This window comes from Pezoporus flaviventris, unplaced genomic scaffold, assembly GCF_033815535.1.
Source record: "Pezoporus flaviventris isolate CSIRO_AGI_PZ_B2104156 unplaced genomic scaffold, CSIRO_AGI_Pfla_v1 ptg000041l, whole genome shotgun sequence".
Taxonomy (NCBI): domain Eukaryota; kingdom Metazoa; phylum Chordata; class Aves; order Psittaciformes; family Psittacidae; genus Pezoporus; species Pezoporus flaviventris.
The window spans coordinates 8,537,822-8,563,847 of NW_026892589.1; the positions used below are offsets into that span (position 1 = coordinate 8,537,822).

The following is a 26,026-nucleotide window of genomic DNA, read 5'->3' on the forward strand; positions in this document are numbered from 1 at the left end:
TTTCATTGTGAAGCTACAAATGGACAGTTAACTCTGCAGGCAGAGCATCCTAGTTGAGGTGAAAGGGCTGCTGTAGACACATTGGTTGGCAGTCCTCCTTGTCGGAGTTGCAGTGTCCTGATGCGTGCTATTGATTTTGAAAATGGCCATGAAATAAGGAGGAGCTCACTGCAGGCAGTGCTGCAGTTAGTGCTGGGGAATTGGCCAGAGCGTGGCCTGATCTTTAAAAAGCAATCTCTTTTGCCTATCCCCTTCATAATCCCTGTAGGGTCCTGCTGCAACTCCACCAGTTGCTCCAGAAAGGAAGCATTGGAAATGCCTTCCTTAAGTGCAGTTTGTTCTGCAGAGCTGCCATAAAACCGACTCGATCATGTAAGTTCACCGTAAGGGAATCCTAAGTTGCCATCCAGCTGCTCGAAACTCTTAGTACTTGCCCATGCCGATTCCCTCAAGCAGTAGTTGCTTCTGGAATCAAGAGTGGCCCCTTAAATTTACACTGATTGCCATTATCCTCAAGTGGTCCCTGGCACAGGCCACAGCATCCAACCCAGTGCCTGAACACTTTAGGTTAGGAATATGTGCAACTGTAGCTACAAGATACCTTTGTATTGTCCTGTTGCCTATGCTGGTTTCCATCTGGATCAAAAGATCTGCAGGGATTCTCCATAAAGCAAATGTGAAAAACAGTCTTTTATATGCCCTTTTGGGTCATACTTGCTCTTATATTTTATGCTTGTCCCAAGATAGAGATTAAAATCCTGTTAGCTTATTCTTACCACCAGCCTTATCAAGTTATGAAAAGTAATGCTGGGTTGCTATTGGTTCTCACCTGAATGAGAAAGAGTGGAGTTCGGAAAAGGCTGAGGATCATGGAGCTATCCTGTATTCCCACAGCATCCTTCCTTGGCTTGTACTGGCTTCCTGCAGTGTTGAATTGTCATTCTTCAGAGTGAGACTCCATGCTCTCTGTGGGAGGGAGGCGTTCAGACACATAATGGCCCACATGTGCTAGCCTGGGGAAAAGGTTGCATCTTCTTCCTAGCATCTGCCTGGTGCACGAGCTGGATAAATAAATATAGCCTGAAGCCTCTCATTGTAAAATATGCTTGTTGCTCCAGCTCTTCTGCTGAGTTACAACTTTGGAAGTCAGCATAGCCTCTGCATCTTCTGTATGAAATCCATGCAACTGAGGCTTGTGGCAGAGCTGTATTTTACGTAGGTGAAGCTCCTGCTGTAAATTGTGCCACATTAACTGCTGAGCTCTTTGCTTCGAGGGTCTGTTTAACATTTGGCAGCACTGAAAGAAACAGCAACTGAAGGTGAGAGTGGGAGCTATTTTCAGGACAGCTAGAACTGTGCTGTGTTTTCCACTGCCTCAGTTCCTAACACCAGTATAGTCGCAACTACAAATGTGAGTCTATCTGAAAGAGATGATGTGATCAAACACCTTTAACTAGTGGAAGTGACTTTTATTGGACACAAATCAGTCTGTAATTTTATATGATCCTACACTGCTTTTATTCTGTTAATTTCATGCCTATTATTGTCCAGCATCTTTATAGCTAATGAAAGCTTCAGTAAAATTGATGAGCTTTTCTGCATGCTGTTATTAGTATCAATGCAAATCAAAGTGACTCTGGTTAAGCCTAGGGTTCCTGGCAGTATTGACTCTGCTTGTGATGTCTGTCTAGATCTGGGAATGCATTCTGAGTTTACCAGTGTAGGAAAAAAGGGGGCTGTAACAGATTCTCAGCATCCTTTGGCTGTTTTGTGTAGCCTTGGTCACATCACTTAACCTGGCCACGCTTCATCTGCCGTAATGGTATATTTGTTTTGCTTTTGGAGGCAGAGTTTGTGGGTAGCACAGCTGGATTCCATCTCTTGCACTATATAGGTGCTCTTTCCTATCAATATCAATAATAAATATTGTTTGGATGCTAGGAGAGACTTATTCTGTGCGGCAATATGTATATGGAGATCTGGGTGCAGAGTGAGCAGGGAAGTGCTGTGCTTTATCCCTCATTAGAATCAGTGTGTTGTTTCTTGGCACTGAAGTTCTCTAGCCCGGTCCCTGTTCATTGAGTTTCCGGAGTTAAACAGTAGCTGTTAATTACTTTGCACATATGCTGGGGGTTTACTGCAAGAGGGGGACACTGCTTAGCTCAGCACAGCCGTGTGCCATTGTTGAGGAGAACTCTTTTCCTCTGGCAGTGTGTCATAAGCACACTTTTCCAATTGACCTGTATGGTCACGGTGTCCTATTTGAGATCGCTGGGTCTTGCAGGACCACAGCCTGCTAGAGCCTGTCTCATCAGTGCAGCAAGAAGTCACTGAAGTTCTTTCCAGAAATGGAAACACAGCACACAACTGTGCTTCTGCCACGTCAGAAAAGATCATCCCGTGCTAGGAAAAGCTTCCACAGGCCAGCAGGCAGGAAAACTCTTCCCATCTCCTCAGGCAGAAAGCCATCAGTCCTGTGCTGCTGCTAATTAGCAGGATTCTGATTAAGTCATTGGAGCAGTGCCAGCTCACACCAGATGAGGAGCTGGTCCATGTGGAATCGGTTGATATGGTACGATACAGCGCGGGCTGAGAGCCCCCCGGGGATGTGATAGGTGTGTGCTGAAAGCAAGGGCCAGAGTAGCAGCTATGCAGTCCCAGTGCCAATTAGCCTGGGTTTCTTTTCTGGTACTTCATTTATTTACTCTATATATCTCTATTTCTATTGAAAACCAAATCTTTCTATGTGCACACAATATATGCATGTACCTCCCTTTCCAGGGTGTAACTCTAGGGATTGCTAAAACCTGCAAGAGCCAGCAGCGTGAGGTCGAGCTGTTGGCTGCACACAGACATAGTGGTTGCCTTGGGGGGATCCCAGTGGGGACGAGTATGGGCACTGGACTTCAGTCCTAAGGGAGCTGGTTAGGTTTATTCCCCTTTCAGCTTACCAAATGTTGCAGTTATAGGAAAATCAATCAAATACAGCCAAAATGAACTTGTTAATTAAAAAAATAAGTAAATTGGAACTCTCTTCAGCTCTGGTAATAAATACATGTTCTTAATATAGCATCTTAACATTTCAAATTATCCATCACTTTAATCTTCCAGTTACCCCATACCCACACAGTATATGTTATTCCACTTCAGTGTCTGAAAATGTTGCTAGATTTAATGTGTGAATCATCCTCTGTGGAAAGACAGGAGATTACAGTGTTTTAGGGTTTCATGCATGACACTTTTAGCTCTTTCTCTGTTTTCCTTCCTTGATCATTACTGGTACTTGCATTCAAACTTAGATGGAAAAGTTCATGGGGCAGTATTTTTGTTCTTGCAAGTTTGTTACAGAGGTGTATGGTTCAGCAGTATTATTTAAATGAAAGTAAACATTGTAATAGTGTTAAAGCACAAAAGGTTGACCTATTTCTCTTCCTCCTCATCTAGCTAAGCCCACACAGTTATACACTTGATACTCATTCAGTGCAAACACTCAGCACATTATAGGCTTGAGCTTATTCAATAAATAGAAACTAATGTATAGTTCTCTGTTGTCCTAACACGCCGGAGAAATGTGTCTTCAAAGCAGATGTACCTAACAGTGGACAAGCATGGGGGGAATTAATAATATTTCTGCTGCTGACAGAAAATCTTGCTCATCCCATACTGTTCAATGGCCAAGTACTACTCTTACTAGATACTTACCTACCAGGACCTCTGATTCTAATGGCAAGCTAGGCTGAGTTAAGAGATAACATTCTTCAAGCTAGGGACTGAAGAGCCTCTTGTGCAGCTGCAGTGTCAATGAACACATTTGCCTTTCCCAAATAAACTGCGTATGTTCCCTCTTTCTGGGGTCAGATGCACAAGCAATGAGATTGCCCCAGCCTGAAAAGCCAATCTGTGAAGCATCATGAACTCTGGTCATCATGATCTCCTCAGTCTCATCCTGAGCATAGAGCTGCATAAGAATCCCTTTTCTTGTCATGTAAACAGTGAAGGCTCTGGGGTGAAGTGCAGGAGCTGTTTCAAGGCTCTGTAGCAGTGCTGCGTGGTACTTGGCTGCAAAATCATCCCCGTACATTGAAAAGATGGACTGTAGGAAGAGAACAAAAGCCTGATCGTGCGGAGTGACGGACGAACTGTGCGAGTTTGTCAGCACATCTCTGGAGATTGCTCTCGTTTTCCTGCTCGAGAAAATGAGCATTTCATCTTCATTTGCAATCTCTTGCAATTTCTAACAGAGACAAGAGGTGTCAGTCACTGCTGTATTGTCATGCTGGAAGAATGTCGGTGGCTTTTAGACTGAAATTATGGTTTGGGTTATTTCCCCCCCCCCCACACACACTTTTTGTGATGGATCCCAACCAATTATTTGACCCACTGAGCACTGTGAAGGTCCAGCAGGTGTGTAAATGCTCCTGAGTGTTCACGAGGAGTTTAAGAGAACCTGATGAAGTGAGGAGGGGGAATAACACGAAGCGCACAACTGCTATAGACATTTTAGAGTGCTTGCTGCCATCACAGCTCTGCAAAAAATAGATTCAGAGTCTGTATGCACTATTTATCTCGGGCCGTGGGACTATCAGCTTAGGGTTGCAAAGCTAGAAGGTGTGACTGGCTAGAGAGATGCAATGGAAAGTGCTCTGGGAATGGATTCAGCAACCGAAGAGCCCTTGGATGCAGTGAAGCTAAAGGTGTAGAGAGACAAGTCAGTGACCCTTTAAGGAATTGCCTTTCCAAATCGGATTTGAAATCATCAGAATGACAGTTCCCATTTCATAGTCAGCTGGCGCTTGGGAAGTATGGAAAGCTTTAGAAACAGATTCCTTTTTTGGTTAGTTCTGGTAGGAGGAGAGCTGTCTGAAGCTTGAGATGTCTGTAACTTTCAGCGAGAGGTCTGCATGCGTCATGTCAAACGAAATCAAAGGCCTGGCTTTTAGGTAAGCACTTCAGTGGAGCAGGGTTGCATTGCTATGATATCATCTCACTTCTTGGTTAATGAATAGTTCTTTTGGAGCCAACACACACTGGCTAGCAAAAATATATAGCTGATCTTCTGAGCCTTGAAGCTGCATCTGCTCTCAATGGTGTGTTGCCGAGGGAGGGGAAAATGTTAGCAGTTCTGAAGATGGTAGATTAAGCTTGCAGAAGTAAATGTGAAGCATCACAAGGAGCACGCATGGCTACCACTTCTGCGGCAAAGAACATCCCTCAGTCCCATGTCTTGGGAATCAACTGCGTTAGGTTTTCCTGCACTGATTTGACAATGCAACTGACCTTGTTGTTTGTTGCAGCCTTACAGACTCCTTTTGAAGGTTGATTTGGTTGATTGGTTGGGGATTTTGTCCTCTTTTATCCCTTTTTCTCCCCTGGCAATTGCATGAAACAATTTTCCTCAACCCTCTGGCTTTATTTGAATACTCAGTTGGGGTTTTGCTAGGAGGAGATGCATTTCTTTTGTGTGCTGCTCTCTGTGATGAGTGTGGTGGGAGTGTTTGTCTTCCCCAGCTGCCTTCATTGTGGCCAGCTGCAGAACAATTGGTGAGACACCATCTGGCTTCCCCTGATTTTCAGCAGCTGCAGGTATAATTATCAGGATGATTGCAAAGTCCCTCTTCCTTCCATACAAAAAATGCAGTGATGCATGGATGTGTAATGGGAGGTTGAAAACATGCCTTGGTTTTCAGCGGGATATGAGACCTGCATTAAATTATTCTCGTGCAAGTTTAAAAGCATCTGGGTTAACATGCGTTTGGTGAAGGATCTGCTGATGTTTGCATGTTGAAGCTTATCTGTGCTTGGCATTTCTCAGTGCAGCTGTAGAGGTAGGAAAAGGACAATGAGGTGTCCTGGTTTTACCTCCTTGTGCTCACTGAAGCACAAAGAGCTTCATTTCTACAAGTTTTTGCCTGTTTAGATGCATTTAGGTTTTAATGTCTTAAAACTGGGAAAGTTTTCTTAAGCATACAGCCAGTGAGGACTTAATTGTGTTTTGGGCTGAGAGAGTTGAGGTTGTTCAGCTTGGAAAAGAGAAGATGCCAGGAAGACCTTATTGCAGCCTTAAAAGGGGTTTAGAGGAAAGATGGGGAGAGACCTTGTAGCAGGGTCTGTTGCAATAAGATGAAGGGTTATGGCTTTAAACTAAAGAGAAGAGATTAAGGCTGGATGTGAGGAAGAAATGTTTTACAGTGAGGGTGGTAAAACACTGGCATAGGTTGCCAGAGAAGTGGTAGGTGTGCCAACCCTGAAGACATCCAAGGCCAGGCAGGATGTGGTTCTGGGCAAACTGATCTAGTTGATGTCCCTGCTCATTGCAGAGGAGTTGGACTGGATGACCTTTAAAGGTCCCTTCCAACCCAACCTATTCTGCATTACCCTGTGTAGATTCCAGCAAGATAAGGGTTAACTTTTGTTTGTCTTGACTCATTAAAAGTGTCAGGATTAAGCCCTGTGCTAGTTTGCAGGCCTGCACTATCACTTGCCACATTACCTGTGGTATTTAAGACCTGCTCAGCACCTGCAGGTCATTAAGAGAATCAGAGCTTCCAGAACAGCCAGAGCAGGAGGGTGTCTTGCTGGGTTTTACCTTGGAGCTTACCTGGATTTCATCTTATTGAATGCGTGTACTTTTCCAAACTGGTCACTGGTGGCACGATCTCCTTCTGTTCCATAGAATCAGGTAGGATACTATAGCCTGAAGTCCTGCTGGATGGGGACTTAAAGTGTTGGACTGGTGGAATACTGTGTGACTGAACTGTGCTGTAATTGCTTAAAGCCATGTCAGCTGTAAGCCTCTTTAGTGTAGGTTGGTGTAATGTTCTAGTTGCTTGCATTTGAATTATTTAAGCAGTACAAAGTACAAACAGCTAACAAAGCACCTTAATAATAGATTGTAGGACTAAGGATTATGATAACCCTGCATAGAGATGTGGAGGAGCTACAGTATGGAAGGAGGATTATTTAAAGGCAGGTTGTGTTTATGGTCTGTTGCGTATTTCACAGTTTATTTTTAGTTCAGGTAGCCAGTACTCATGTTCATTCACATCTACCAAAAATCACTGCTTTGGTAAAAATAAGTTCTCTCCCATGTGGCTAAATTAATATTGTCCGGAGAGCAATTTGAGAATGTTCCAGAAGGGGTACTTTGTCCACTTCGGCTTGTTTAAGTAGAGGTTCGGGGAGATACAGGAGGCCAGGCAGTATGACATAATAGTCTTTTGTTTTACCATCATAGGAGCAGAGTTTCACATGTTTGATGGGGAAAGAGTGGTGTCTGGGAAGCCAAATGTCCATTTAGAGTATGTGAGAGGGAAAGGGTTTCACATGAAGTGTTAGCAGTGACATTCATACCTACCTAGTGCCTGGGCAGCAGAGAATCTACACTCTGCTGTGAGTATTTTAGACTCCTGTAAAGTCCGGGGCTGCACTTGGTCCTGACCTCTTGCAAGGCCAAGTTGAACATGTTTGTCCTTGAAATGCCATCAGCACAGTGAAAGAAATGTGATTGTCCCTGAAGAAGTGATAGTTGAGCTAAACTGAAGAGCACAGCTGTGATTTAACATGAGTTTGCGGGCAGGCTGAGTTTAGTTCCAGCACTGGAGGCACAGCAGATACCTCAGTCTTTAAAATTCATCACGGGATGACTCCTTTGTTCAGCTCAAGCAGCTCGTAGGCTAGAGATGGAAAGATCTATGGCAAGCAACAGTTAACATATTGATTATTGTCATGTGAAAAAAACACTGTTTTGAGAGTAAAATACAAGGCCAGGGGGAAGGTACGTGCTTGAGTTTGGCAAGAGCAATGCTAAAAAGTACAGAAAGCTGTTTAATAGGAAGTGATCAATTCTACTCCTGTCAAAGACTATTAATCTTGCTGCTAGTTCAGAGCAGAATGAGCTGTCAAGAAAGCCAAACCCAACCACAGAAAACCCTCCTCCATTGCACCTGGCAGAAATAGCTGCACAAAAGCTCTTCAGTGGAATCTGGCTTTCTGATTAATTAGACTGCAGTGTTAATTAGTGCCAGTAGTCCTGAGACTGATCTGGTAATTAGTGAGTTGCAGATCCAGTGGGGAGGCCCAGCAGAACAGTGTGGCTTTAGTGTGGCTCCTGGATCCAAGTGAAAGGTTTGCTGTATTGCAGCAGCGCTGTTCATTTCCCTAGCCCTGTGCCTTGCTCTGCAGCCACTGGTGCGCAGGTTTGAGTTGTGAGCAGTTCATCTCCAATCATAAAAGGTGCGGTCTTCTGTTAGTGCTAGGTCAGGGATCACCTGGCACATGTGAAGGGGGTGACTAGGGATCTGGAGCATCTGTTTCCAATTGTTTGGGCTGGAGTGATTAAGGGTTGATCAGGCTTGTGTAAGTACTTGACTCTTAGGACCTCCTTGTGGGGTTTTACCTGTTCCTAGCGATGATACTGATAAATGAAGACTTGTTCCTTAATTACATCCCTTTGTGTTTTGATCACTTTGTTTCCCTTCTGAGAAGGGATTTAGCTTTTGCTCTGTTAAGTTGTAGAGACAGACATCACAGATTTTAGGTTTATGGAAAGTTCAGTGTGAAGCAGTAGCTGAGATATCTGGCATTGGGGAAAGATGTTTGAACACAGCTCTGAGCACTGATTAGTTGCCCTAGGAGCAGAGAAATACTGTCTCCGTTCCTACCAAAGGCTTTGTGTTAAGCACAGAAACTTTTGTATCCTGACCAGGTACACTGTCTGCCTGGGGATAATTGTCTTCTTTTTTGGAAACCAGTCACATTCAGGATTAAGCTTTCACTTGGCCTTAGTTAGGGATGTCATTGGTTGGGTAACACGTAAGGTACTGTAAAAGTCCAGGTGCCCTCTGGGGCAAGGCTCATCCGCACTAAATGCTACAGGTCCCTCTGGCTAGTGATTTGTCCTGGAATATGAAGCAATGGCAGCTTAAGGGCAGGTTATAAGGAAGTGAGGTTCAGAGCAATTTACCCCATCTGAATTTGATGCTTGGTGTTGACACAGCTCTGATCTGCTTTAGGTCAAGAGGCAGAATGTTTGTGTCAGCATGGACTGGTACTGAAAACCAGGGTTTTAAAAGTGCTGGAGAAAGAGAGACTGTTGCTAAGGAAATGGGCTTATTTAATAGTCTGTTTCTCTACCATCCTGTTCCCCATCAACTTGAATATGGCCATTCTTAACTTACAAATAGAGAGGCAAAATGCATCCCTTGGCCATGAGCCAAGCAGACTCAGCAGAATCTTGAAAGAAAAATAAAGCACCAACCAAGCAAATAAAAGTGGAGATTTGTGTCTTTCCTGTGAGCACAGTTGAGGGGTTTTAAGAAGTCTTGTGATCAGAAACCTTAACATCTTCCAGTGCAGGTTGATCACCACAGGGAAAATGTTCCACAGCAATCCTTCAGGGGGTGTGTGTGTTTTTGTCTTTTCAGGAAAATCCAATCTAGTTTATAGTATTTTTGTCCAAGCGAATAAAAATACCATGTAAGACACAAGGTAAAATACAGTGAGAGGCAATCATGGTATAGGCTAGTATTTCATCCTGTTAGTGTCGTAGCTGTTTGAGGATGGAGATTTATCTATCTAAGTAACTATGTGAGAAAATCTCAGCAGTGTGTTAGGTGGAGCTGATATCTCTTGCTAGACCCATGGATATCACGATAAGAGAAAGAAAAATATGATATGTGGCATTCAAGCCTACCCTGTGTGCTGAATTATAAGCCAGTTCTGTAATCATGTGGAGAGGGAAGTTGACACTCTATGCCCAGCATGGCCCAATAGAGGTAAGAATGTTAAAGATCATCAGTCCTGGTCACCAACCTAGCTACAATCTCTTATCAAAGTAGTATTGTGTCAGGGTTTTTTTTTCTTTGTTAACTTGAACTGTTGTAGTATTGATAGATATCCTTGTTGGAAGGAAGACAACTGTGGGTGTGACACATGAAGGGATTAATCTTAATTTTCCTTGCTGTAACTTCATCTGAATTAAATTGTTTCTGTACTTCAAAACTGCACTGATGAAAATGGCTTGAGCACCATTAAGCATCAAAGATGTTCAGGCAGAATTCAGTGTCTGGGTTGTTCTGCCCATGTGGCATTGAGGGGCTCGTCTTAAGCAAGGTAAAGGAGGAGTATCACAAGGAAGGACAGCTTGTCCAGAAGTCAGGCCTAGGAAGTACTGTATTGGGCTTGGGGTTTGAATGCCAAGCATCCCTTGTTGCTCTGTCACCAAAGCTTAATGCGTGTACACTGCTTGTAGTGCAGTTCTATGAACTGTTGCTATACCTGAGCTTTTTTACTTGGCCTTCTCAATGGGAAATGTTAAAAAGACTGCTTCTTCGTTGCTTTGGTGGGTAGAAATGATGAATATCAGCAGGGCTGGGCTTTCCTGAGGTAACAGCAGCAATGCCATGAGCATAGCCCAAGCTCATTTTGCAGCAGGCTGCCAGTCTGATCTAGATCAAAGGAGGAATGGTAGCATCGGTGAGGTCCTCTGGGGATCCTGTCAGTGCTCTGGTGAGACGCAGATACTTCATGGACGATACTTGATTGTTGAATGCTTGGGCTGCATCTATATTGAAAATCCAGATACCAGCACTGGTGTAGTGTAGCTGAATCTATAGCTCTTCAACGTGAAGTTGCCTCATCTCTGTTTGCATAATTAAATACCTGTATTTCTACAAAGGCAAAATGCTAAGCAATGCTCAGAGGAGACAGCACTCTAATAAGAGTTCTCACTGGGGCTCTGCTTTTAGCTGGGCTGAATTGGGTAGCTCATTGCAACTATTAGCTCAATGCACCTATACAGGGCAGCAGTAATCAAAATCTATAGCTTTATGAAAATCAGAGCTGGAGTGCAAGACACTTTGTGAACTTGCAGTCTATCGTAATAACCTCTTCAGATCGATAAATGCTGTGAACAGTCAGCTAAATCTGGCCTTTCTAACCTGTATCAGTTGTGAGAAAGGGGAAATGCGAAGGTTAAGTGGAAACAATACCCTGATGATGGACGTGATAGAACTGCCCACACACAGGGGCTTGTGGTTAAAATGAGCCAGTTAGCCTTGTTCACAGTGTGGCCCTGGAGCTGCCCGGGTAGGTGAGAAAGCTGAGGGTTTCCTGAAGGTTTCTGGATTTGCAGGAGGTCTTCAGCCTTTTGGGTGTTCTCTGAGCTCTGAAGGAAGATCGGGCAAACCCTTAACTGTGGAACCAGCGCCAAGGTTTTGGTTGGTGCTCCCTGCTCAGAATCAAGGTGTTAAAACTGTGTTTCTTTGTTTCTGTGCGTATCATGGTAGGGACTTCAGAACAGCATTGCCAATACTTGCAATCATCTTGTGCCGCAAGGCAACTTGTAACAGATTCTTTCACAGAGGCACAGAAAGGGGCATTCTCCTTCACGCTGTTTCCAAGCAGGGTTTCTACAGGAATGAAATATGACGGAGTCAGTGATAGCTCAGCTGAAAAAAATTAGCCAGTTAAGGAGAGGCTCAGCATACGTGCCCCTGTGGTGCACCATCTTAAATCACTCTTACGGTCTGAATTGTCTGTTCCTGATAAATCTGTTCAACGCTGCTGGATTTGGAGTATGCGGAATTAATGCATCCTTATGGGATACGTTCCAGCTTCATTCAGACTTGTGTAATTCACTGCATTAGAAGTGGCCCAAAGTGATACTTCTTGCTTTGTTAGTTTCGCTAATTTTTTTTCTTAAACAAAAGGGCAATTGCCATGCAGAGTACCTTTGAGAGCCATCAACATTCGAAATATGTCACTGCATAAATTTGGAGTGCTCATTCCCTATCTGGAATTGTACTGTAAAGAGATCAGAGCAGAGACTTTAGCTTGGTTTTGTTTTTACGGAGCGTCAGCTGCTGATGTGTGACTAGTTCCAAGAAAATAACTAATGGAAAGACACCATTACTTGGTGTTAAAATGCATTCCCCAAGTCCTGTTGTCCTTGGTGCCTCTTCCCAGAAGTGTGCGTGGCTTCCTGAGCAAATTCTGGTGGTATCTGAGTGAAAGGAGAGTAAGACAAACCGGAGGAACTGAAGCTTTCACAGGCAGTTTCTGAGTTCAGAACTGCCTCCATAGGAAAACAGTCAGTGGATGTGCTCAGGAACGTGGCTGATGTGTCATCCACTCTTAGGGGAGAGAGCATGTTGCAAACATGTCACTTAACGCAGTTTCTAATTAGGTATGTGCTCTACATGATCTAACGTATGTCAGATAGTGTCATATTTGTATATTACCTTCCTGGTTTTCAGCAGAAGTGAGGGCTGGTCCTGACAGGATCAAGAGCATGGGCACAATACAGGAGATGATGGAGACCTTGAGGTATGTGATAGTGAGGTTCTGTCACTCCTAACCTGACTTCTGGTAAGATACTTGAACAGAGCAGCTATGGAGCTACGTACTTGACGTGAGTATGAAGGGCAGCACTTACCCTAGCAGTGGATTATTCCCTGGTTTCCGAGGATGAAGGAAGGATTTAATCTTACAAGTGTTACGAAAATGTCAGCATCTTATGTCCGAGTAAGAATACCAAAACTTAAATTTGCATGGGTGTGAGGCTTATCTGTGCTTATGACTGATTGCTTAGGAAGATCAAGGGCATCACTAAATCCTTTGCTGTTTGAGTCACAAATGGTTTCTTAAGGGCTAATAGTATTTCATCAATATCAAAAGAAAGGAAGAGTATAAATAAACCTGCCTCATAGCTACAAATACAGTGTTATTTGAAAAGGGTGAATTTTCCAAGTAGAGTTCTTCAGATGACAAGGAGACAGTTGTTTATGATATTGTCATTGTCAAATGCAAGAGCCAAGTGAATAGAAAGAGGAAAACAAGGAATCATCGTTATTTAACACTGTTCAACTTCGGAAAGTTTATCTGGAATTGCATCAGTGACATATGGCTGAGGATGGTTATTGATGGCAGAATGTGCCTAAACAACATCTCAACCCTCTGTGTTAGACAAGAAACAAACAGAAAACCAGTGTGTGATCTGAGACGTCCAAACCAGGAGGAAGCTGCAAATACTTCAGAAGTTTTCTTTTTCTTTCTAAATAGAGTTGTCTCATTAATTTGGTTCTGGAGGCTTTTGTAAAACCCAGGACGTGCTTTATATTTCATTATGTGGTGAAATTGGTTTTGGTTTTGGGACTTACTTTTTTGTTAAATACTTATGCAGAAAGGGACAATTCCTCGCATCAGTGCTGTCTTTTGATTTTCCTCCCAGTACAACTTTCCTCCCAATCCAACAGTAAGGATGCAAGAGAAATTGAAAGTATTGCCAATTGACAGTGTTACTGAACAGGGAGTAGCCTTTTACCAGTGCATAGTTTATTCTGGTAAATAAACTATCCATTCCCCTTATCTATGAAATGAATGAACACCCATCAGAGCCTTGTCTTTTGGCACCTGCCCTTGAAATTCCAGAAATGAAAAAGAGTGTAGCAGGGCATCTGGAAAACTTATCTTCCACAACTCTGTATCACTGCTGGAGTGCAATTTTCTGCCTCTGTTCTCTAGCTGACCTATACCTATAATAGAGAACTTTCTCCTGTATTTCTCATAGTCAAAACTTGCCTTATCTTCCAGGAACAAGAAAATAGGTTCATTACTCAAAGAAAGACAAGGAGATGTCATCCCTTGCTAGGATTTTTGGAGTGTTTTGTTTGTAAGTGGCCGCTTCCTGAACTGAAACTTGCAGGGGTGGGGGGGGAAAGCACCACAGCTTTCCCCATTACGATTTTGTTTCCTAATGAATCCTGCCCATTCAGGCTTTATCTGTTTTGCTCATGCAGCGTTTGCTTTTATAGCTTAAACCAGGGTTGAGGGGAGGTGTGAATACCCTTCTCTGCTAATGCGTTTTGATTGCTTTTCCCCCACTGTTTGGAATGCTTTTAGAAACACCAAGGCTCTTAATTTTTCATGTGACACTGGTTTTCCACTGCTCTGGGTTATTCGCCTTGGTAAACATTTTGCTTGGAGGATTGCACTTTGATGCACAGGGTGGCTGAGCTGCACGTTTAAGCCAGCGTGATTGCGTTTGATGGAGACATAATTAAGACAGGCTAATTTGTGTGTGTGTGTTATTAATAACTTTTGAATAGGCATCCGAGAAGTGAACAGCCCCTGCTACTAATCACTGCAAAGCAATCAGGTGTTAGGCAAGTGCTTGGAGGAAAGGAATTCCCCGTGGTAGGGGTTACATGGAAGTGCCCTTTAGCTTAGCAGGATGGCTGAAATTAAACTTCCTCCTGGGGCAACTCTCTATTGAAAATGAGCATGTCACCCTGCTGCCTGTGTCCCTGTGTGGCTCAGGCTATTTTCATGCTTGCTAATTCCTCAGGTCTGTCTGAATCTTCCATTTTTGGTAGTAATGCAGCTGAATAATACCTGGATGTATTTGATTCCGAAAATGAGGCGCTAAATGAATCCATGATCCCCATCCTTCCTGCTGCAGCTGCAACGGTTTCTTTGGGACCAGCACATTTTTCTTCTATAAAAACCAGCTTTATCAGAACTGAACTTTGCAGCATGCGTCAGTTAGATGAAACTAGAGTTTGAAAGAAAAAGGAGTTGAAGTACTTGAAAAAGATCAGCTTACAGGGCTGCAAAGTTGTGGAACAGACCTGATATTGATTGACATCGATTATTTTCATGATTTGTCAATTAAAATGAAGCAGAGTGTGTTTAAAAATGCCTGCAAAATGAAGTTTTCAACAGAATTATTGCAGTTTGGACCAGAAGCTACACTCAGTGAGCATTTCTCCTGGAATAGAAATTCCAATTTTAGCCAATATCGGTGATACTGAAGAGTAGGACCTGTCTCACTGGTCTGCTATGCACTTATAAATGAGTGCCTGTAACATCTCGGAGTTGAATAGGTCATGTAAGTGCTATTATTGTTTATTGCTAATTAGCATTAGTGGATTTAGGTCTCTCAGGAACCTGATTAAAGCAGAAATAGTAATATTCAGGCCTTCATGTTCCTATTTGTCTTTCAAGGGGTTTTATTTCATTACCTTTGAGACTATTTAAGAAATGATTTCTAGCCTTTCCTTGGTAATTTTTTAATCCATTATTGCTGAAATATCTTGGGGAGTCCAGGTCTTAGTCCATTTTTCACCCTATAAATGTTTCTCGGAGCCATTTAAAAAGCCCTTGGAAAGTATAACAACAAAAGCCAGACACTGTAAGTGTGCATGACTTTAAATTATATAGACCCTAAATCTATGACAGACAAATCCCACTTTGTATGCAGCATCATTCCCCCATCTGCAGCCTTCCCTGGCTAAAACTGTCAGGGCAAAGTGCGTTGCAATGCTGAAATGTCTCGGTGTCTGCTCAGTGCTAGACTGTCATTACTCCTCAGTGTTTAATGTGGTATTTAGAGGTGAGATTGAAGATGTGCAGCGTGCCTGCAGCCAGCTCTGTTCTAAACAGTTTAGGTCTTGAGGGCAGTTATGTGGCCCAGTCTCTAGGGTGTTGCATGAGTATCTGTGCCTGCAGGTGGGCTCCAGTGGTCTGTTATAAAATGTGCCCTGTTGAAGTTTCACAGCTCCCAACCTGTGCTAGCCAGATTAAAGCCATGACACGTGTCTGCATCCTATAGCTGCATTTTCCAGCATCACTGCAGTCTTTCCCTTAAGAGTTGTGAAGTTTCATCAGTGAGCTGCTGGGGGAAAGCTAGGCTGAGGAAATTACTTTTGCACTTGAATCTAAAAGCAGTGCTCTGTGTGATCTGATGGGGGAAAATTCGTACAGTTCGTTGCCCAATTTTGGAGTAATTACATTTTCAGAGTGTTCAGACCTCCCTTCAGGTGCCGATTGTGTCATTGCACCATTTCATCTAAATGGCGTAGCGGTAGAGAGAAGTCTTTGGTTGATTTGAAAAGGACACACACAAAGCTGGACTTTGGGAGTGAGAGTTGTTAAATAATGCCATACCCTAGTTGTGTCTTTCTCAAGATGACTAGAGCTGGCAGATACGTCTCTGATGGTAAGACCTCTGCTGAAAGGCTTATATCTGTCAGACCAGCGACAGCATCCTGCCAAACAGATGCAGATCCCTTTGCTCTGCATATAGTTACTGAAGCAGAGAGCAGAGCAGCGTGGAGGTGAGAGCATGTGGGGAGACCAGTGTTGCTCAGCAGGGACCCTAGCTTGAATGGCTTTCAGCAGAAACGTGCCTGTGTGCGAGTTAAAGGGACTTGACTCATCACCGCTCCTCACAAAATAGGTTTGGTCGTATATTTTGTAGCCGTTTCCATTTAGTGGAATAACTTTTCTAATCTCTGTTATGGCTGCCTGGAGCTCCTGAGCTGGGCGACTCTTGCAAATGCCTTTGTCCTCTTGGTTGTGCATAAGGAGGAATTGTGAGGTGTCATTGATGGTGTTGTCCAGCTGAGTTCTGGTCCATAGGAGGTCAAACCAGAGCAGCCATTTCCCTGGGCAAGGCACTTCCAAACCGTAACATTTCTGCTTTCAGCAACAATTCTTCAGCTTCCAAACTGGAATTGGAAGCAGAGATTTTCACTTGAAAATAGCAATGCATGTGGTTGTGCTTGTTTATCTCCAAAGCCTTTCTTGTAACAGATCTACCATTTAACTTAAACTGTTTACTTTTCTGTTGAATAGCTCTGAAATTCTCTTGCTTCCTATTCAGGGCTTCTCTTGCCCATCTCCTTTTCTCTGCTAAGTGTTCTAAGATGAACAAATTTGAGGTCTGCTTTAGTGGTGAAAAAGGAAATTGAAATAGTCTAAATGAGGATCCCCATCCCTTCCCCTTTCCATAGAAAGCTGTCTTTCCTCCTACATTGATGGCCCATATGCTTCTGAAATTCACACAATGGGAGAGCTTACCTCAGTATTTCTCTCACAGTTCTCAGACTGTCTCTTCAGGCACACAATGAATTTGGGGTATTTCCCTATTGAAGAGTTTGCAGGCACGGTAGATTTGAGTAAGGGGAAGCCAATGAGTAGCAGGAAGGGGGAAGAAAATGCTTGACTTATTCACATTGGTATCTTCCTCTATATCTTTTGTGGATTGCTGTTTTAAGCCTCTCTCTCAGATGTGTCGTTGTGTTAAATAGCTTGATAAGTAGGACATTGAAAATCCACTGCTAAAACACCTGGAGAGAGGTGTCCTCCTCCTGTGCAGAAAGACTGTGTAGTGCTGATGCTTTACACGGTTTGAACTTTTCTTACTGCAAGCTGCTGTCGCAGTGATAAATGATCCTGCAAAACTTGAACTTTTGGGTGAGCCTGTTATCTGCCACCGACTTCTGGGGTCAGAGCTTCCCCAACACTTCAGTTCTTCCTTTACCTGCCAAACTTCAGCTAAAGTTTTAGGTTTTGGAGCTACATGTTCTTTGGAACAGTGTCTTCTCATCTCCTTTCCCTCTGGCTGAAGCAGCCATGTGTCAAACACAGGATTTCCACCTTTACGTGGTGAAGAAAACAGCAATAGGTTCTGTTCAGAAGGGAATAGCGTGTGTGTGACTGGCTTTGCACCATGTTCGTCACTCTTCTCCACTGTATGCTGTTGGGATGCTGGTGCAGCAGCCTTATAGGATGTTTGATTCCAAGAGGCTGAATGTTATGGAAATTAATCAAAAACATTAGAGTAGTTGTATTTCCAAGCCATGCAACAGTTCAGACTGTAAAGTATTAGAGGGTGATTGTGATATGATGAACTGGTTTGGTGGTAAATAACAAGGCCTTGAAAAGGGCTGATTGTGAACAGAGGGCATTGCACTAATGTTAATCATTGGTAAGGATAACTCAGATTGCCTTTTAATAAATAATAAGCATATGTGTGATGTGAAACAATGTGTAAAGTGGCAGTGGCAGATAGCTTGGGTGCTGGAGCAGGTGTGACTGTTAGTTCTGTAACTGCAGCACCATAGAATGGATCTGGATTTGAGCAGGGCGGTCTGGTGACAGTGATGTATTAATCCCCTAACAGCTCATAGATGCATGAGGAGAGATCAGTATCTTAGCGTTACACCCTGAATAAACTTTACTGTAATGGGCTATCTTGCCAGATATCTGTGCCTTCCTCCTTCCCCCTGATCTGGTGATACTGTGCAAAGCCCAGACGCTGTCAGTGGGGATGATGAGCTATCTCTTCAGCTTGACCAGCCAGACACATGCTGAGTAAATCTTGCTGGTGTTAACAAGGCTTTTAGGGGTGTTAGGCCCAGGTAACTCTTACAATCTGTCATTGCACCTTTACATCTTCATCAGAACTAGAGCACCGAGTCTTCCCAGAACTGTGTTAATTGGATTTCACGTTCCTGGAAAGGTGTGCAGATTGTGTCTTGCATAGCAATTGCAGGCACAGCCGCTGAAGAGTTCAGTACTCCTTGTTTCCTTTCTCCAGCACTGCCATTCCTCTTGAAACTGTTAATACCCCCCCGCACCATGCCTTTGTGAGGCAGTGATTTGAAGCAGAAAACAACTGGACTAGCTTTTCAGCTGATGCAAATCACCCAAGTTTTTAGCTGACTCTGTCAAAGCGTGTTTCTTTTTTTCACCTTCGGATGGTTTTCTTTCACGATGGAATGCCTGACACCGTGGTGGCCTTAGGTCCGTAAACCAAAGTAAGCATAACTTATGCATCTGAAAACTGTCATCTTTAATCTTGATTTCCAGAGTGCATTGCTGACCAAAAAGCAATTTTAAAAGCTTTATTCTCCCTTTTTCTGTCGAAGAGGTCTGGCCAGAAAATAGTGGAGAACAAAACCATTTTTCAGCCCAGATGAAGTGCATAAAAATTATAAATTGATTTTATAGTCCTTGTTGAACTTGCTTGTTCAATAATAAATTATTCCAGTTATAAAGTAACCAATGCATTCCTTGTAACTACCTACTCTCTGAACAGTGACAGCCTACGACTTGTATTAATATAAGCCGTATTGAGCAACCAGTAGAGCATATGCAGTGTTCCAATGCAGCAGCAGCACTGAAATCATGATAAAATACTTCAGGGTGCCAAGCAAGTCTGTGGCAGGGAGCTGGTGATTTGGTCTGGTCTTCAGAAGTGTTCTTCAGGAGCTTCAGTGGAGTTAATAGGGGAAAAAGGGTTGAGAGGCAGCTTATTTGTCTGTTCAAATCAAGTATCAGATGCCAATTAAAAGTGTCTCCTGCAGTCACTAATTAAGAAGCACTGAGGGATTGATTAGCCATTTACCAATGACTGTCAGTACAGATGCCTTTGTTCTGTTATCCCAGCAGGTACCGCAGGGAATTGACTGGTTTCTGTTAATGAATCGGAGCATGTTCACGCAATAAGCATGAGAGCCTGCCTTGTAATTTGCCTTCATATCTAAAGCTTTCGTTTCATTGGCTGGCCTGCGTTCTACGGTCATGGATGTGCTTTCTATTGCTTCAGAGGAGTTTGTCTCCTGAAACGATTCTCCATAAGGGCAATGGCCATCTCAGAGAATGGGCAAGGGCCACGTTACTTTACATCCCGCTGGTTTGCTACCAGCACTCTGGGCTTCCTGCTCCGTTCCTGGGCAATGACCCAGAAAGGTGAAGATGTGAATGAGGAGACTGGTAACAAAAAACGTTCTTCTGACAAGGCATGGTTTGAAGATCTGTGTTGTGGTTCCATGTCAGTGCTCTCGCCAAAATTTAGAAGGATTTTGGGCAGTTGGCCATGCCCTGGCAGTGGCAACACCTCCACTGTAAGGTGCTGGAAATCCCAAGTACGCCAAGGACTGGGTTGGGATTTTTCAGTGCTTCTGTTTCCTTCTCAGTCTTCAGGAGATAACTGTGTTTGGGAGCAGAAACATACTTTTCCCACTGTTTATGGGGTCAGGAATTTTGACTCTAACCTTCAGTAATGTTTTTCCTCTAACTTCAGTGGAAGCCATTTGATGCAACTTGGAAAGGGTAGAAATGCCACAGAGGAGGAATATCTTGTCTTTATTTCAACATGCAGAGTCTGTTTGATATAAAGCAAATAAACAAGAAAACAAAAATCTCCTTGCATGCCATGATGCCTTGTTCAGCACCATGTCACTTGCTGCCTACTCCAGACTTTATCCCAGTTTTAGTCCAATGCAAAAGCATCCCCTGGTTCTGATTTAATATTTGCAGAAATTACATTTGAAATGAGGTACAGTAGGAGGAAATACATCCTAAAAATTTGATGGTTGAAAGAAATATCTTTAATCTCTCCTGTTATTAGGACTAAAGGAGCTTTCAGAGAATAATGAAGCCATCACACTAAGCCTCTTATTCTCTTCCTTTTGGTCATCTCTTCTCTTGTTTTTAATTTGCCTTTTTTATTCTTCTGATATTAATTTTCTGGTTCTTTCCCCCCCTGCAGTTTTCACCTCTTTCCTCCAGTTCAACACTCTGCGTTTAGTGCTTTCCCCCCAGCTTCTCACTCTTTCTTTTTAAAGTCTTGTGATTTCCCCTCTCTCCCTCCTTCCCTTTTTAAGTCTTTATTCTTCTTCATATTCCCTGCTATAACTCGGTCTTCTGCTGTCACGTCTCTATCAGCGTAGTCATGGAGGATGATGCATGGTGGGGTGTAGAATGGCTGTGCCTGCTTTTCTGAGGGCTCCCTGCCTGAGTCTGCTGCTGTTGCATGACAACAGCAGCTTGCCTGATATTATCCAAGATGCTTTGCCTGCACACACCACTGTGGGATAGCTGTGTGGCAAGAAATGTACCAGTTACCAAGTAATTTGGGAGTGCGCAGGAATATACCTAGCTAGTATTTTTGCTCATTTAAGTAGTTTCACTGCTCTCCTTTCACCTTGGAAGTAGCTTATGTAGTTACAGTTTGTTACTGGCATTGCTTTGTATGTTAAGAAGCTGCCGTAAGGTCAGTTGTAGAGAAAGGGGTCATCCAGATGGCTCATTAGAATCAGGAATGTTGGAGGAGACAGTCAAAATGAGACTCACCTGATGCTGTGATAATCCTGCTCTTGTGATTAAGATACAAGAAAATCAAGACTAGAGTAGTAATTCTTACGATGTTTGCAGTGGAAGTGGTTCCATGTGTAAATAAACCTTTATTTATAAATAAAGTTGTTGCTAAACGTCAGGTGGTTATTTTCATGGCACAGCTATGTCACCACTGTGTGCCTTGTGTACTTCTAGACACCCTTGCTGTAGAGCGTTTGTAGTTGAAGCAGACAAGAGGGATGGATAGTCTGATCTAACACCAGACACATCCAGTGGAAATCTTTTAATGTGCTTTGCGTGCTGAATGATAAATTGGACTGGGGAGGATTGAAAGGCTTTGCTCAAGATGATGCTTGGTAAGAAACCTGAACTGGTGATGTCTGGATATTGAGTCAACCAGAGAAAGAACTCACTTATCAGTCTCAGATATATTTGTTGGACATTATCAAGTGGAACTGATAAGCAAAAAAAGGAATTGAATATAGTAGCTTACAAATAAGAGACTTGGATTAAATTTACGATGCAGTCCTCGTACTAGGATTTGGTGTCCTTAAATGCATACAGTTCCTGAAATGATTCTTATGATTGCAGTGCTTTTGTTCACGTTGTATAATAAAATGTTGTAACAAATGCTTTTTGATAGCTGTGATCCATTTTAGTCTATATAGAAACTTCCTGCAGTTGTAATAATATAAAAAATAACAATAATTCACAAAATTGGGGAAGCTGTGATACTGCAGAGGTCAGGCAATAAAAAAAGAAAAGGCGGATGTTGTCTATATGCCTCCGATAGACAGAATCCGTTCTTGGGTACCATTTTACTTCTCTCTCATATAAAGACCAGGAACTGAGAAAATAGCAGGGTTTTTTTTCTTTCCAGTAATACAACTGAAGAAAATCTATTTTCTTTCAGATGGGGAGAGAGAGGAAATTTTTATCTGTAGTAGAATGCAAGGGTCATGTCACCCGGCCCGTGTTATGTAGCAGATTACATTAATAGGCCTTTCTGTCCTGAAACTGGTTGAAGTTTTTACCTGTTGCAATATCTCAGTGTGAATTTTGAGTATTAAGAGTATGATAGAGGCTGAAAGTAAGAAAAAGTAGAGAGACAATGGAGAACACTGTTGAGAGCCGGATTTCTGGGTTCTCACAGAATGAGTCCTGGGTGGTCTTCTCGGTCTTCCAGTCCTGTCCTTCAGTGCCATATATAGCTGTGTCCCTCCAGGGACAAGAGGGATAATGCTCATCCTCACCCATGAGCACTTCTGGAATAACAGATACTGACGGATAATCTATGGGTTGCCATTTCCCATTTAAATCAGGGTTGCTTCTGTCCAGAAAGTTGCTTTCACAAACCAATTAGTAATGAGTTCTGCATAAGGAATATTTACCAGCACAGCTATGGTGGGTATTGAAATGTTTTTAGATCTCTCTCCTGGGTCTAGGGTACATCTTGACTTGTAAATTTGTACTCACCTCTGCCTGAATTAGGCTTCTCTGAATCTCTTTGCTTGTCTCTGAAATGGTTTAAAGTGAGGCAATGGACTATTATTTTAAGTTTTGTTTAGAAGATTCAGGATTCTGATGAATCAACCTAATTGTTTATAAGGATAAAAACTGTTTATGCAGATAAAATAGTAGGCTTTTGGCAGTGCTTCGTTCTTTAAAGCAGAAAAAGGAACCAGAGCAAAAGCCCAGTTATTACTGAGGATGAAATGCAAGTAATTGTATGCTGGGATAAGCTGCTCATTCACTTGAATTGTGAGACAGATGAGTTTTCCTGGTGAAGAATCTCACCTAATTTTCATATTGGTTTTTTTTTTCATGGTAGTAAATTTGGAAATGGGGGCAGCACAGATCTGTTCTTGGCAGCAGACGTACCTGAGCAATCTTTGCTAGGTGCGGTGTACATAGGGAATTATGTCTGAGCATGAAGATACAAGCAGCCTTAGTAATGGACATCAGGTAAAAAGGTGCACGTCAGATAGCTCAAATGTTTAACCACCTCATGAGGTGGACTGCCTTCTCTGGGCTAGCATCACTTGCCCAAGGAGGGTTATGCTCTTGCCATTCTGCTTCCAAAAACTAAGATCTCATTAGAAATTCAGCTGCACATTGGAGCAGAGGGAAAGACAGAGCAAAAGGGGGGTGGGGGGTGGAGAAAGATTAATTCTTTGAAATTGTAAAGATAAGAACATGCTTTAATGAACAATGAGAAGCATACTTCAGAAGGAAACCACAGCCCTGTAATTGGCATTGAGAAATACACTGTAATATCAGATAGTGTTATCAAGCACAGTACATTAGAAAAGGATCCAAGGAAGAACAAAGATCATATATTTTATAAACAGGTTTTTGCATCTAGAGGTAGTGCAATCTGCCTCATGTTCCAAATACAGATAATGGTGTTATAATCTATACATGAGGATGCTTTGGTGCTAATCTCTAGCTGAAGAAGGATCTGAATGGGATAAGTGACTCTGAAATGTAGAACAAGTGGGCAGTGGACTATTTCTGTAATCTGGAATGACAAATCTTTATGAGACTGGATTTTGTTTTAAAACCCCTGTAGGCTTTCTCCCCACCACCACCACCTCCCCCAGATTTAGTTTCAAAGATATCTTTGTCTTAGGCAAAGATATTTGCTGATCAGTCCTTTAAAATCTATTTAGGCTATCCTTAGGTAGCAAACCGAATAGAGAAAATTCTTTACACAGTGAGTCCATAATAAAGCAAGTCTGATTAAGCAAACTCCATGTAACTTGCCTTTAATATTAATGTACTAATTTTCATTAAATGCAAGGTAAGCGTTGTTCAGTCTTGTCTGTTTTATCTCCACCATTAAAATAAAGTTTTCATGAAGCAAAAACTAAAATACCAGATATGAAAGCTGATTTTGTAAACCTTTAGGCCCAAGGATGCTCAGACCTCAGGTGGTTTCACAGAAATAGGATCTAGAAGTAGGAAGAGCAAAGGCTGTATCGCTTGTCACTCACCTTGCCTCGCCTCGCTGCCTGTCTGTCAAAGCAATGGGCTTAGATCTCTCCTGCCAGTATTTCCTTCACCAGAGGGCAGCTGTAACAGAAGACAGCCCAGGCCAGAAACATGCATCTCACTGTGCCCTTGTGTACAAACTCACCCTACATGTGGCTCCAGCTGCTGCCGAGTGCTGCTGGGTTGGTCAGGTAGGCAGAGGGAAGCAGGTAGTCTTAGTGTCCATGTGATGCTGAAATCCAGACTGATAACTTGGTACCATCTTCACCCAATGTCCATACCTCAGCGTTCGGGTGGTCACCGTCGTGACAGGACTGTCCTGAGGGAAATAGGATATTGTTGAAATCTGAAGTGGCAACTGCTGCTCATGCAGAAGCCAAACTCACCTGAGCTGCAGCCACCGTTAGAAATGAGATTTGAAATAGCTGCGTATTCTGTACTGTCCACCTGCTTTAGAGTAGGTGTTCCGGTGACTCACCAAACCTAATCACACCCCTGATCGCTGGTAAAGAGGGTGGGCTGTTTCTCTTTGTACACTGACTGGTGGTGGTTCTCCAAATACAGGTATTAGTCCCCCTTCAAATATCCACTGGCTCCCATGTATCAAAGTGACAGCCAGCCAGCAAGCAGACCTCTCAAAACTCATGATAAAATTAGCGGCAGTCGATGCTCCATTCAAAGTAATGTGATTAAGCCTACAAGTTTAGGTTTCGTTTCATCTTGCAGGCTGCAGATGACACTGTTTCAGAAGGACCTGATTGTTGCAGTAGCCAGAAGAAGATAAGCGCAGATCAATTTACAGATATTGTTGGCCAACTACACTTACTAGGAGAAGAAATGTTAGTGAAAATGTTGCTGAGGTGTACTGCAGGGAGACACTTCTAAGCTATCACAGACTTGAGGATAAAATAGCAGTAGTTCTATTACGCAGTTTCTTTTCTGAGGACTCCAAATGATGATGAACTGAGCCAAACTGCTTTCAGATTCATATTCTTGCTGGTGCACATTGAATTCAGTTGAGGCAGGATGCAGTTTGGTATTTGTAACTGGAATTATCACTTATAGGTGAATATAGTGTAGCGAATAATCTTGCTGCTACCAGTTTTGTGAAGAACTTGGGCAAGGATCTGAATGTGGAGTATCTGAGGTAGTATAAGGATGTTAGTGGGACTAATCGATTTGGATTACACTGGCTGTAAGTAAAATAATTTTCCAGAGTCTGAGTGTACCTCCATATATCTGATAGCTGTGCAGTTTAATTTGCTGTTACGTTGTTTTTCCCTCACAGCTGCCCTTGGGTCTCTGAGATGTGACCATAGTGTCACTGCTTTGCTGCCAAAAAATACTGTTAAATCTCAGAAATTTAGTACAGGGCATTACACCATCGACATTAGGTTTTGCATCAGTAAGATGCATTTGAACATGCTCTTGAGTAAGAGAACAGGATGCCACTAGCAGTGTTGGTTCTTATTTTCAGCATGCAAAGTCCCATCCTGCTTCTTGGGTGCTCTCTCACCATCATACACATGGGCCATCCCTTCCTTAGCACTCACTCATGTGTGTAATTCACCCTGCCTAGAGCGATGGAGCTCTGATGCTGCCTTGTCATTGTCACCCACTGTTGTAATGCTGTAATGCAGTGTCAGTGAAGCCATAAATCAAGTCTGCTCTGAAACAGGTACTTTTAGAAAGCTAAGCATCCTAGAAGTTCCACACAGTGCACAATCCAGACATCAGGTCGGTTGTCTCTCTCCAAGCTGATACAAGCAAGATGTTTCCTGTTATAAGTAAGGGGTGGCTGCTGGCACAGAATTCTCTATCAGGATGCATTCTTTGTTGAACTTATTCTGTTTCTCTATTTGATCTGCCACCCTGCCCGGAAGACCCTTTTTTTTTTAGGCTGATTGAGGTCCGGCTGTGGGTGTAGGGTGAGGTGTTTGTGTCTTGTGCGGAAGAGGGATTGGCAGCAACTGCAAAAGGGAATAATGCAGAGAGTTGGAGAATAAGGGTTTTGGCAGCTTCTGCTAGCAGCAAATCCTGAGCATGTGATAACACTTACAAAGGAAATGTCAGGAGTCAGTGCCATATTAAAGAAAGCCTGAACTAA

At 42.9% G+C, this 26,026-nt stretch overlaps 1 protein-coding gene across 3 annotated transcripts in view; it reads left to right on the forward strand.

The window, feature by feature from the left end:
- The first annotated feature begins 6,527 nt into the window (after positions 1-6,527).
- GALNT9 (polypeptide N-acetylgalactosaminyltransferase 9) overlaps positions 6,528-26,026 on the forward strand; it is a 225,730-nt gene continuing 206,231 nt past the window's right edge. Inside the window, exons 1-2 of one of the 3 annotated variants that reach the window (XM_061466121.1) lie at positions 6,550-6,679; positions 22,757-22,890. In XM_061466121.1, coding sequence (XP_061322105.1) covers positions 22,856-22,890 — 35 coding nt within the window. In that variant the 5' untranslated portion in view covers positions 6,550-6,679; positions 22,757-22,855. Of the gene's footprint in view, positions 6,680-22,756; positions 22,891-26,026 lie in introns of all 3 variants that reach the window. The other 2 variants (XM_061466120.1, XM_061466122.1) reach the window with 2 other exon arrangements.